Source organism: Oncorhynchus mykiss, chromosome 9, assembly GCF_057628025.1.
Source record: "Oncorhynchus mykiss isolate SJ-2025 chromosome 9, ASM5762802v1, whole genome shotgun sequence".
Classification (NCBI taxonomy): Eukaryota; Metazoa; Chordata; class Actinopteri; order Salmoniformes; family Salmonidae; genus Oncorhynchus; species Oncorhynchus mykiss.
The window spans coordinates 49,110,610-49,124,117 of record NC_143030.1 but is presented as its reverse complement, the minus strand read 5'-3'; the positions used below and the strand labels follow the sequence as shown (position 1 = coordinate 49,124,117).

Genomic DNA, 13,508 nt, shown 5'->3' with positions numbered 1-13,508 from the left:
TGTAGCAAATTCAATTGATTGGACATGATTTGGAAAGGTACACACCTGTCTATAAGGTCCCACAGTTGACACTACATAACAGTGCAAAAACCAAGCCATGAGGTCAAAGGATTTGTCTGTAGAGCTCCGAGACATGATTGGGTTGAGGCACAGATCTGGGGAAGGGTACAAAAAAAATTCTGCAGCATTGAAGGTCCCCAAGAACACCATGGCCTCCATTCTTAAATGGAAGAAGTGTGGAACCACCAAGACTCTTCCTAGAGCTGGCCGCCCAACCAAACTGAGCAATCGGGGGAGAAGGACCTTGGTCAGGGAGGTTACCAAGAACCCCATCTCTGCAGCACTCCATGAATCAGGCCTTATTGGTAGAGTGGCCAGACGGAAGTCACTCCTCAGTAAAAGGCACATAATAGCCCGCTCTGAGTTTGCCAAAAGGCACCTAAAGACTCTCAGACCATGAGAAACAAGATTCTCTGGTCTGATGAAACCAAGATTGAACTCTTTTGCCTGAAGGCCAAGCATCATATCTGGAGGAAACCTGTCACCAGCTGTGGGGATGTTTTCGGCAGCAGGGACTGGGAGACTAGTCAGGAAAGATGAACGGAGCATGGACTGACTACAGAGGTCCATGATGAAAACCTGCACCAGAGCACTCAGGACCTCAGACTGGGGTGAAGATTCACCTTCCAACAGGACAACAACCCTACTTACACAGCTAAGACAACACAGAAGTGGCTTCGGGACAAGTCTCTGAATGTCCTTGAGTGGCCCAGCCAGAGCATGGACTTGAGCCAAATTGAACATCTCTGGAGAGACCTGAAAATACACTGCTCAAAAAAATAAAGGGAACACTAAAATAACACATCCTAGATCTGAATGAAATATTCTTATTAAATACTTTTTTCTTTACATAGTTGAATGTGCTGACAACAAAATCACACAAAAATTATCAGAGTTATCAAATTTATCAACCCATGGAGGTCTGGATTTGGAGTCACACTCAAAATTTAAGTGGAAAACCACACTACAAGCTGATCCAACGTTGATGTAATGTCCTTAAAACAAGTCAAAATGAGGCTCAGTAGTGTGTGTGGCCTCCACGTGCCTGTATGACCTCCCTACAACGCCTGGGCATGCTCCTGATGAGGTGGCGCCAAACCGGTCATGCTTGAGGATGTTGCAGGCAGCAGAACGTTCTCCACAGCGTCTCCAGACTCTGTCACATGTGCTCAGTGTGAACCTGCTTTCATCTGTGAAGAGCATAGGGCGCCAGTGGCGAATTTGCCAATCTTGGTGTTCTCTGGAAAATGCCAAACGTCCTGCACGGTGTTGGGTTGTAAGCACAACCCCCACCTGTGGACGTCGGTACCTCATACTACCACCCTCATGGAGTTTGTTTCTGACCGTTTGAGCAGACACATGCACATTTGTGGCCTGCTGGAGGTCATTTTGCAGGGCTCTGGCAGTGCTCCTCCTGCTCCTCCTTGCACAAAGGCAGAGGTAGCGGTCCTGCTGCTGGGTTGTTGCCATCCTACGGCCTCCTTCACGTCTCCTGATGTACTGGCCTGTCTCCTGGTAGCGCCTCCATGCTCTGGACACTACGCTGACAGACATAGCAAACCTTCTTGCCACAACTCGCATTGATGTGCCATCCTGGATGAGCTGCACTACCTGAGCCACTTGTGTGGGTTGTAGACTCACATAGTCTCATGCTACCACTAGAGTGAAAGCACCGCCAGCATTCAAAAGTGACCAAAACATCAGCCAGGAAGCATAGGAACTGAGAAGTGGTCTATGGTCACCACCTGCAGAACCACTCCTTTATTGGGGGTGTCTTGCTAATTGCCTATAATTTCCACCTGTTGTCAATTCCATTTGCACAACAGCATGTGAAATTTATTGTCAATCAGTGTTGCTTCCTAAGTGGACAGTTTGATTTTACAGAAGTGTGACTGACTTGGAGTTACATTGTGTTGTTTAAGTGTTCCCTTTGTTTTTTTGAGCAGTGTAGCTGTGCAGTGACGCTCCCCATCCAACCTGACAGAGCTTGAGAAGATCTGCAGAGAAGAATGGGAGAAACTCCCCAAATACAGGTGTGCCAAGCTCGTAGCTGTCATGGTTCCACCTGTCACCAGAGGGCAGCAGAGACCGTCCTAGAGACATTAACGACACTCCGCTGTGTCCAATTTACTCATTATGATTTACCTGTTAAAAGAGGGGTGTTTTCCTTTTGTAGAAGCTTGAATTGTTTACCGTGTGCTGTTGTTTCCTGAGTGAGTTTTCGAGACATAGTGTTTGTTTTTTTCAAGTGCACTGTGATCCTGCGACTACCGTTTCTCAGTAAAGTATCATGTTTATCCTTAACTACTGATTCCTCGCCTGGTCTCTTCTCTGCACCTGGGTCCAACCTTACCACATCACAGTAGCTTCATACCCAAGAAGACTCAAGGCTGTAATCGCTGCCAAAAGTGCTACAACAAAGCACTGAGTAAAGGGTCTGAATACTTATGTAAATGTCATTAAGGTTTTTTATTTGTAATAAATTTGCAAACATTTCTAAAAACCTGTTTTTGCTTTATTGTGTATATTGTGTGTAGATTGATTGGAGGGGGGACAATTTAATCCATTTTAGAGTAGGGCTGTAATGTAATATAATGTGGTTCTGAATACTTTCCGAATGCACTCCATATATTTGAATGATGTGTATGGACAGTATGTGAATAGAAAAAAACTAGTTATATAGGATGAGCCATGACTAGAATACTGTATAGTGAACAAAAATATGAACGCAACAATTTCTACGATTTTACTGAGTTACAGTTCATATAAGGAAATCAGTCAATTGAAATAAATGAATTAGGCCCAAATCTATGGATTTCATATGACTGGCAATACATGCATGCATGCATCTGTCGGTCAGACTATTTTTTAAGGTAGGGGTGTCGAGCAGAAAACCAGTCAATATCAGGTGTGACCACCATTTGCCTCATGCAGCGTGACACATATCCTTCGCATCAGGCTGTTGATTGGGGAATGTTGTCCCACTCCTCTTCAATGGCTGTGCAAAGTTGCTGGATAATGGTGGGAACTGAAACACGCTTTTGTACACATCGATCCAGAGCATCCTCAATGGGTGACATGTCTGGTGAATATGCATGCCAGTGGGACATTTTCAGATTGTAGGAATTGTGTACAGTTCCTTGCGACATGGGGCTGTGCATTATGCTGAAACAGGAGGTGATGGCTGCGGAGGAATGGTACGACAATGAGTGTGAGGATCTCTGTGCATTCAAATTTGCCAGTTTATGGTAGAGAAATTAACATAAAAATCTCTGGCAACAGCTCTAGTGGACATTCCTGCAGTCAGGATGCCAATTACACGCTCCCTCAAACCTTGTGTGACAAAACTGCCCATTTTAGAGTGGCTTTTCATTGTCTCCAGCACAAGGTGCGCCTGTGTAATGATCAAGCTCTTTAATCATCTTCTTGATATGACAGCCACACCTGTCAGGTGTATGGATTATCTTGGCAAATGAGAAATGCTCTCTAACAGGGATGTAAACTAATTTGTGCACAACATTTCAGAGAAATAAGCTTTTCGTGCATATGAAAAATGTCTGGGATATTTTATTTCACCTCGTGAAATATGAGACCAACACTTAAGATGTTGTATTTATATTTTTGTTCAGTGTACATATAAAGTTGGTAAAACAGTATGTAAACATTATTAAAGTGACCAGTGTTGAATGACTCAATGTACATTGGGCAGCAGTCTCTAAGGTGCAGGGTAGAGTACTGGGTGGTAGCCGTCAAGTAACAAGTTTTGAGGTTCAAGTCAGGGTACTGGGTGGAGACAGCTAGTGGTGAAGCTGTTTAATCACAAACTTTTGACCCTCTCCACTACAGCCCCGTTGATGTGGATGGGGTTGTGCTTTCTCTGCTGTCTCCTGTAGTCCTCAATCAGCTCCTTTATTTGGTTGACATTGAGGCGCTGTCGGCTGTCTCGTCGTTGTAGGTAATCAGGCCTTCCAGTATTGTGTCGAGTTGGAGATGTGCGCAGTCATGGGTGAACGAGGAATACAGGAGGGCGCTGAAGACGCACCCCTGTGGGGACCCCGTGTTGAGGTTCAGCGTGGCGGAGGTGTTGTTGACTACCTTCACCACTTGGAGTCGGCCTGTCAGGAAGTCCAGGACCCAGTTGCACAGGGAGTGTTTCAGACCCAGGGCCAGAGCTTAATGATGAGCTTCGAGGGCACTATGGTGTTGAAGGCTGAGCTGTAGTTGATGAACAGCATTCTAACTTGAGTAAACAGATAGTAATCCTGGATTTTATGTAGCAGTATTTGTAGATGTACCTGAGTGAGATCGAACCAGGTAAAATCACCCCAGAGCTAGAAATGTCACAAATGGTGCTGAATCAGAATATTTTGTAAGTTGTCAAGTGGGTGGTCACGTGTGTTAGCGATCAGAGGATCGTTGGGTCGAGCCTGGTAGGGGACAGTTGAAGAAGCACAGCTGTTAGCAGCACAGTGAAGATGTTTTTTTTAAGGTTCTGGTTTAAAAAAAAAAAATGTATTTCTGTGATCCAACTCCTCAGAGAGTGCTAGCATCAGTATACTTTTTCAACAACAGCTGAGCCATGGAACAGCTAATGGCCTATATTCACAAAGTGTCTCGGTGTATGAGTACAGATCTAGGATCCGTTTTCTTTTTTAGATCATAATGAATAAGATTGCATGGATCAGCCCTTTCTTGGACGCTTGACACATACAGCCCCTGGAGCTCAGGGACAGGGTTAAGTAAAACAGAATCATAGCTAATTAGTGAAAAAAACGAATTAGTACATTTGTTGTATCTCTATCTTTGTCTGTCCCTCTCCCAATCTTTCTTTGTATCTCTTTGTAGCCTAAAGAGAGGACTTTGTGATGTCCATGGGTTTCTTGTCCTGTGAACAGTAGCCATTGCTAAGCTGTTTGTTTGGCTAGCGGTAGTGCCGTCCACTGTCTCTCCCACACCTTCTCCTCTTCTGGGCCCAACTAGCCTTTTAATTAGGGTGAGCAGTTAATAGTGCCAAGCTAGCACCACTGCCACTTCAGCACTTTAGCCTGAGTTAGTATCCCCACAATCGATTTGTAAGAGCGGTAGCAAGAGAAGGCCACTCTATTGTTGAAGTACCAGGGCAATCATGATTCGCCTTTTGGGTGAGGGTGGGGGGGGGGGGGTTGCTTCTTTCACAGCAAATTATGGAAAAGTGCCAAAGTCAGGTATATCAATACTTTGCTTTCTCCTCGATTCTTGTACTTTTATAATAGATAGCAAGGTCTTGGAATTCTTCTCACACACCACCAGTAAAGAATGTTCTAGGCATTCAGCCTTCAACTGAAGAAAAATAAATAAAATCAAGAAACCTTGTGCTCAATATAGATACTATAAGCTTTTTTCCCCTCTCGCCCCTTTTTTTGTTTTGATTCAAAGATGCAGTAGAAGTATTTAGCATTTAGATGACATTGCCAGAGAGGTGCGATGGATCAGCACCACTCTGAGGAGTGTTTCTCTGATAACATAGGTAGGGCACCCGGACAGACACAACAGACGACCGACACGCCAGATGGACGGACGGACAGAACAGACCGACAAGACAGACATGCAGGTGGGCAGACACGACAGAGAACATTGACAGACAGAGAGACATGGCCAACCAACCAGCCGATAGATGGGTGGGCAGTGGAATACCTGCTGTACCCGTTGTTGCTGCAGGAGCTCAGAACAGCAGAGCAGAGAGGCTCCGGGGAATGCCATGGCAACTGGCGTAGCAAACCCCCCGCAGGGTGCCCCACAGAGACATGGGGGGGTGACCTTGCTCGGACCTTGCGGGAGGGGGCAGTTACCGCTGCCCACTGCACCACGGCCTCGACTGGCTGCACAGCCCATTAGCTTCCTGATTATGCTCAGCTTAGCCATTAGCTCCTCAGAAGTATCTCACCCCCCCGGCTCCCTCTACCAGTTTAGATGCCGTCACGAGTTTCTTCGAAAATGGGAAGGAAACAACAGCAAGTGCTTTCTAGCTCTGGGGAATGAACGAGGCACACAAAAAATACTAGAGTAAAATGGAAAGAAAAAGTTCTCTTTTACTATTAAACAACCTGCAGTAAGCATATCGTTTTGTAGATATAGATTGTTTTTCGTAGTTGTATGATTGTATTTTTATATATATATGAATATTTTTGTTTTGCTACAGATTTATAATATAGACTTATAGTATAGATTTTCACTGGACATACAGTATATTGTAATTGTTCTATTATGACACTGGAAGGAAGTTCCTTAGGAACCCATGGCTCAGAGACCCATATGGACCTACCTTACCTGCTAGTACTTCCTGGTAGTGTATAGTTTAAAGGTCAGAAAAAGTACAACATTTGATAAGTCCTTAAGTTTCTGTCATCTAGCCTCAGATATAATTTAGTATTGCCGTCTTTGCTTCAAAGTAGACATGTTGTATGCTCCTGGCCATTTTACTGGAAAGAAAAGCATGATAGTTTATACTTTGATAAAGGAGAGCTGTCTGTCCTGATGTTTCTTTGCCTTTCAACCTCTTCTTTTCTTTTTATCCTCTTTCTAGCCCTTGCCTAAGGAGCCATCGTAAGGAGTTAAGAACTAAGTGGGTAGGTGAGTCTGGCTCCATCCATCCTCTCAAAGTGTATGTTGTTTATTTTATGCACTTCCAGCTGTCTAGTCTGTGGGGCAAGCAGAATTGCACATCTGAGACTGTTACCGTCTCCCTATACGAACTAATCACTGGAGTTCAAAAGGTCAAACTCCCATGGTGCTTATAGTAAAGGACAACTCCCACCTACTCATGGTTTACATTTTTCTCTTTTACATAGAATATACACAATTGCTGCATTTTCCTGTGAGAAAATGGCTTTGATGCTTGCAACAAAAAAAAAGACCAAAAGATAGATCAAAGGGAGCTATAGTGGTACAAAGTCACCTAATGCAGAGGGTTACAAATTAACAAAGCCCAAAGAGGCTACTTCAAAGGATGATGTTACTTCAAATGACTGCGTTGTTTAAGAGGACTCGGGGAATACAAGGTGGAGTTGAGAGATTTAGTTATTTTTGGACTGAGAAGGAAAGAAAACTAAAGAGCCGTATTAAGTCAAACAAGCACCCCGAAACAAGCACCCCACCGCAGAAAACCGGAACTGGGGAAACATAATGCATCTGAACCTTTGTTTTGTTTCACGGTAAACATTGGCTACTGCAATTTATCCGATTGCTTAATTTGTTAATTTATTCCATGAAAATACCTCTTATGTGTAACAATAACAATGTTGTTTGTCCATAGTGCAGGGTTGTGTGAATACCAAGCCTAGAAAAAGACAATGGTCGTAAAAGTGGGTGATATTGCCGAATCTCCACGCCTATGTGTCACAGTCTATATTCTAAGATGGATTTACCTTCTTCCACAGAGAAAACAAAATGAATCACAGACAATTACCAGAGACAGGGAGAGAATGAGGATTGGGGGCATCATAAATATTAATTTTCCGGGTGGCTTAAAATTCATGAAATTCTTTGCAGACTCATATTAAAGATTCATATGGACAATCTAGGGTGTAAAAGTTTACCATTGCTACGGTGAATTGGCACTCAGACAGACACGACAGACAGACACGACAGACACGCCAGACGGACGGACAGAGAGACAGACCATACAGATATACCAGAAATACAAACCAAACAGACAGACAGACATACGAGTGTGCAGACACGACAGATCATTTATTACGTGGAATTATACATTTACATTTATGGCATATTTACAATTGAAGTCGGAAGTTTATATACACCTTAGCCAAATATATTTAAACTCAGTTTTTCACAATTCCTGACATCCTTAGTAAAAATTCCCTGTCTTAGGTCAGTTAGGATCACCACTTTATTTTAAGAATGTGAAATGTCAGAATAATAGGGGAGAGAATGATTTATTTCAGCTTGTATTTCTTTAATCACATTCCCAGTGGGTCAGAAGTTTACATACCCTCAATTAGTATTTGATAGCATTGCCTTTAAATTGGTTAACTTGGGTCAAATGTTTTGGGTAGCCTTGTACAAGCTTCCCACAATTGGCCCATTCCTCCTGACCGGTGTAAAGGTGTCAGGTTTGTAGACCTTGCTCGCACAAGCTTTTTCAGTTCTGCCTTGACTTTGTAGTCCTTAAGCCATTTTGCCACAACTTTGGAAGTATGTTTGGTCTCATTGTCCATTTGGAAGACCCATTTGCGACCAAGCTTTAAGACTGATGTCTTGAGATGTTGCTTCAATATATCCACATAATTTTCCTGCCTCATGATGCCATCTATTTTGTGATTTTAGTCCCTCCTGCAGCAAAGCACCCCCCCCCCCCCAACATAATGCTGTCACCCCCGTGCTTCATGGTTGGGATGGTGTTCTTCGGCTTGCAAGCCTCCCCTTTTTTCCTCCAAACATAACAATAGTCATTATAGCCAAAGAGTTCTATTTTTGTTTCATCAGACCAGAGGACATTTCTCCAAAAGAAATGATGCCATGGTGTTTATACTTGCGTACTATTGTTTGTACAGATGAACGTGGTACCTTCAGGCATTTGGAAATTGCTCCAAAGGATGAACCAGACTTGTGGAGGTCTACAATTTTGGCTTCATGGCTTCTAAAGCCATGACATAATTTTCTGGAATTTTCCAAGCTGTTTAAAGGCAACTTAGTGTATGTAAACTTCTGACCCACTGGAATTGTGATACAGTGAATTATAAGTTAAATAATCTGTCCTTAAACAATTGTTGGACAAATTACTTGTCATGCACAAAGTAGATGTCCTGACCGACTTGCCAAAACTATAGTTTGTTAACAAGAAATTTGTGAGTTGGTTGAAAAACAAGTTTTAATGACTCCAACATAAGTGTATGTAAACTTCCGACTTCAACTGTATATGGTTTGAACTCAATGTAATTATTTTAGCATACAAAAATAGATATGGATGACTAAAACAAGATATTTGATTTAACCAATATTTATACAGGTTATTCTCGTTGAGGTGATGTCTATTTTAATAGAGAGACCTGTTAAAAGTTTTTCTACATAAACTGTGCTAGCCTTCATTATACACCACTTGTATTAATATGAGTGTTTGTATGTTCATCTTACTTGTGAAGTTGCTTTCATTATTCTTATTCTGAAGTCCATAGTGCGTTCAAGATTCAAAGTAATCCTGAAATGACAGTGAACAACCATGAGTGCCTTGTTTACTCAACTCCATTTTTACCCCCCTTTCTCTCTCTCTCTAACCCCCTTACCCCCATCCCAGGTTTATTGCCAGTCATGGCAGAAGGGGAACAGAGGCCAATGACCAGGCAAGCACAGTTTGTGTCCATTCGCCAATTTTGTGCTCAAACCACTACTACCCCCCCTCCCCCCTCCCCCACACCACCACCATCTCTCAGAGGAGCCCTACTATGTGACAGTGACACTCCTCTGCTCCCTCATTGGTCCAAAAGTCCGTACCTGCCCATGAAAGCAACTCGCCACAGCATCGTTATTGGAACCATATCACAAACTGAATGACAAATCCTACTGTATACTGTATATAACCTGTGTTGTTTCAGCACGGCAAGCAGGATAGAACTGGGAGTCTAAACATGTGTAAGGAAACCATTTCGTCACCTACCCCTATGGAACACAATGTGAAGGCATTTTTGGTAACTTGGTTTAAACTAGTCTACAGTTATTTTCTGGGTACTGTAATGAGAACCATTCAGGGTCTTTTCACTCATGTAAATAGTCTGTTTGGTTAAGGCGTTGGTTTTGTCCTGTTGAAGAGCCATGATAGGTTTGGTGGACACAGGAGGTTAGTGAAACCAGGATATGATGCCAATGGGTGCCCGTCTTTAGCCATATTTCTCCATCCTCTAAGAAACACCACCACCTGTCTTGGGTATCTGAGGGGTGGGGTTCCAAGAGGTTTTGGGATGAAAATATATAGAGAAAAGGAGGAAATCCCATGCGAGTATCATGCTCTTCTCTTGTCGTCAATCTCTACAGTGAAAGAAGGATCAAATATATGATATACATTTACAGTTCTGGAGGAGAAACTTTTGGATGGATTGTTAGTGACTATCTAACTTGACATTGACAAAGCTTTGTTTATCTGGTGCCTACGACTGATGGGACCGTTGCAAGTAAGGATTCCCTAATAGTGTCTGTGGAGAAACCGCCCACGTGACATCACTCTGCTATAGGAGATCTTTATGAGACACTTACTGACAGACTACACCTGCCTGGCTCTTTATCCTGTGTTCTAATTATTTTGTGTGTGTGTGTGTGTGTGTGTGCGTGCGTCTGGGTGTCTGTGCCTCCTGATATACACTGTGAAATGGGAAATAGTTGACACAATCTTGTTCTTAAGTTTGACACATCCAGTACTGTACTTCTGGCAGAACTGTTCCTGAAGCTCACTATCTTGCAAACTGGTATAATCATGTTTTAGGGGATGCTCGTTGATTTAAAGCTGGAATCTGTACTTGGTGGAGCTGCCATGTCGGTTTGCGATATTAAAGAGACAGTTACTTCAAAACAATGAGCACTGTTCTTTCCCTCGGACATCACTGCACATCACTGCACATCACTGCACACCCGATAGAACAGCAGAGTATTTACTGCAATTTTCTTTTACCACAATGCTAGATGCTCATCTCCTCCGATAGCAAAAGCTCCGGGTCGAGATGGCGCTGTTTCACCTTATGCGGATTTCAGCTTTTTTTTTCAGAATCACATGTTTTTAATCCAAAAGTGTATTAATATTGACAGATCTATGTCACATAAGTTAAAAGCAGTAATGATAGTCCATGTGTAGTACCGATTCATTATTTCAGCGTTAGGTTTTAAATGGACTTTTTTATAGGAAATAGATGTATGGAGGTATGCTACTTGCAAAGTGCTGCTGTTTATGTTGGGTGTAATGTATACATTCACTGTATAATGTCCCATGGGTATTTATGTTACGGGATTACGAGAGAGAGTGAGTGTCACAGAGAGAATGAGACCATAAAGGACATTGTATATCACTGAAATGGAGTTGTTATTTTTCACCAGAAAGATATACTTACTGTATGTTAATATACTTACTGTATGTTAATATACTTACTGTATGTTAATATACTTACTGTATGTTAATATACTTACTGTATGTTAATATACTTACTGTATGTTAATATACTTACTGTATGTTAATATACTTACTGTATGTTAATATACTTACTGTATGTTAATATACTTACTGTATGTTAATATACTTACTGTATGTTAATATACTTACTGTATGTTAATATACTTACTGTATGTTAATATACTGTATGCTCCTTTGAGAGACACGGGGATGAAAAGAGCCTTCCATCCCTGGGGCTAATGTAATTGCCTTTAAGTGTGTGTGTGGTGTGCGTGCATATGTGTGTGCATGATTGATGTGTGAAGAGAGCACCACAATTCTCATCTAATTACACTTAACTTGAATTACTCCCAGCTGTACCCATGTCCTTTTCTTTCACTATTTTGTCTTAGTTTTTTTTTTAACCAACACAAATAAAATGTCCCCTTGATTTGATCTGATTCCATGGATGAATCTCTGAATCCACATCAGATGCATGACACAATGAAAGTTCTATCACCGGGTTCCCCAACTGGTTTGCCCACGGGCTGCATTTGGCCTGCGGGTGATTTTATTTGGCCCCAAAAGTTTAATGAGCGTTACAGAGAGATGTATGGGATCATATACAAATATAAGCAAGGTTTGAATATAATATGTTTAAGTCAAATACTATCTGTTTAGACTTCTTGCGGTCAATTTGCAGTCTACAAATTATTTGTAATTATGTTCCCGCCCCCTGAGAATTAATAATTCTACAAATTATTTGTAATTATGTTCCCGCCCCCTGACCATCGCTCCCTATGTAGTCTTGAAGAGAAGATATGGTAGCAATCAAAGTTAGAGAACAAAGTATTTATTTTCACTTTCTCTGAAGTGTCTCCTTTTCCTATGAGGGATGCAACATCCACGTCACTTCAATCTCGCTGGATTGATTGCTTTGATTTCATTCCCGCGACTCTTCATGTGTGCCTGTTGTTTTTTTTCCCGTGAACATTACGACCGCGGAAACATTTGTAATGACCTGTCAAACACACTGGTAATAGCTGAAATGGGCTCAATGGGAATTGTCTTTACGTTGAACATTAAAGCTTCGTCGGGCATTTAATTAACCGTCTCTACACTTACATCGCAAGAAAGAGAAGAAAGAACCTTATTTTTGCGGTTGTTCATTTTTTGGTGTAATTGAAAAAAGTTAGAATTTGCTACAGTTGAAATGTTTACAAATTAGAAGCACTGAAATTAAAGCAATTTTCTAAAATGAATACTCGGATTATAGTAATCATGTTTGATCTCGCAAACAATGTGAAGTATGTTTGGATAGGTGTAATCTAGAGCCAAGCGTGTTGATTTTTTAATCCAATAGTATCCTGCTATTGACACACTTGTTGAATTATGCAAGAGAACATGACAATAACAGTAATTATTGAGGCAGTCTAGAGAGCACATGTAAATTCAGGTAGGCCTGGACAGAGCAGGTGAGTTCAGGAAGGGTTGACAGTGCAGGTGAATTCAGGTAGGTCTAGACAGCGCAGGTAAATTCAGGTAGGCCTAGACAGAGCAGGTGAGTTCAGGTAGGTCTAGACAGAGCAGGTGAGTTCAGGTAGGGTAGACAGAGCAGGTGAGTTCAGGTAGGTCTAGACCGAGCAGCTGAGTTCAGGTAGGTCTAGACAGAGCAGGTGAGTTCAGGTAGGTCTAGACAGAGCAGGTGAGTTCAGGTAGGGTAGACAGAGCAGGTGAATTCAGGTAGGTCTAGACGGAGCAGGTGAGTGCAGGTAGGGTAGACGGAGCAGGTGAGTTCAGGTAGGGTAGCCAGAGCAGGTGAGTTCAGGTAGGGTAGACAGCAGGTGAGTTCGGGTAGGGTAGACAGAGGAAGTATTTGTGGTTGCAGCCCTGTTCCCCTCCTTTATGTAAATATAGTCATATAGCCTATGCAAATACACCTGCTGTATTTATGAAAATGAGGCACATATATTTTTCTTTATTTTAACGCAAAACATACAGTGCCTTGCGAAAGTATTCGGCCCCCTTGAACTTTGCGACCTTTTGCCACATTTCAGGCTTCAAACATAAAGATATAAAACTGTATTTTTTTGTGAAGAATCAACAACAAGTGGGACACAATCATGAAGTGGAACGACATTTATTGGATATTTCAAACTTTTTTAACAAATCAAAAACTGAAAAATTGGGCGTCCAAAATTATTCAGCCCCCTTAAGTTAATACTTTGTAGCGCCACCTTTTGCTGCGATTACAGCTGTAAGTCGCTTGGGGTATGTCTCTATCAGTTTTGCACATCGAGAGACTGACATTTTTTCCCATTCC

General features: G+C 42.1%; 1 protein-coding gene across 2 annotated transcripts in view; it reads left to right on the top strand.

The window, feature by feature from the left end:
• The window catches only part of tafa5l (TAFA chemokine like family member 5, like), a 41,024-nt gene extending 29,386 nt beyond the window's left edge, over positions 1-11,638 (top strand). The window contains exons 4-5 of one of the 2 annotated variants that reach the window (XM_036988103.2): positions 6,623-6,669; positions 9,350-11,638. In XM_036988103.2, coding sequence (XP_036843998.1) covers positions 6,623-6,646 — 24 coding nt within the window. In that variant the 3' untranslated portion in view covers positions 6,647-6,669; positions 9,350-11,638. The remainder of the gene's footprint in view (positions 1-6,622; positions 6,670-9,349) is intronic. The other variant, XM_036988104.2, reaches the window with a different exon arrangement.
• Positions 11,639-13,508: the final 1,870 nt, after the last annotated feature.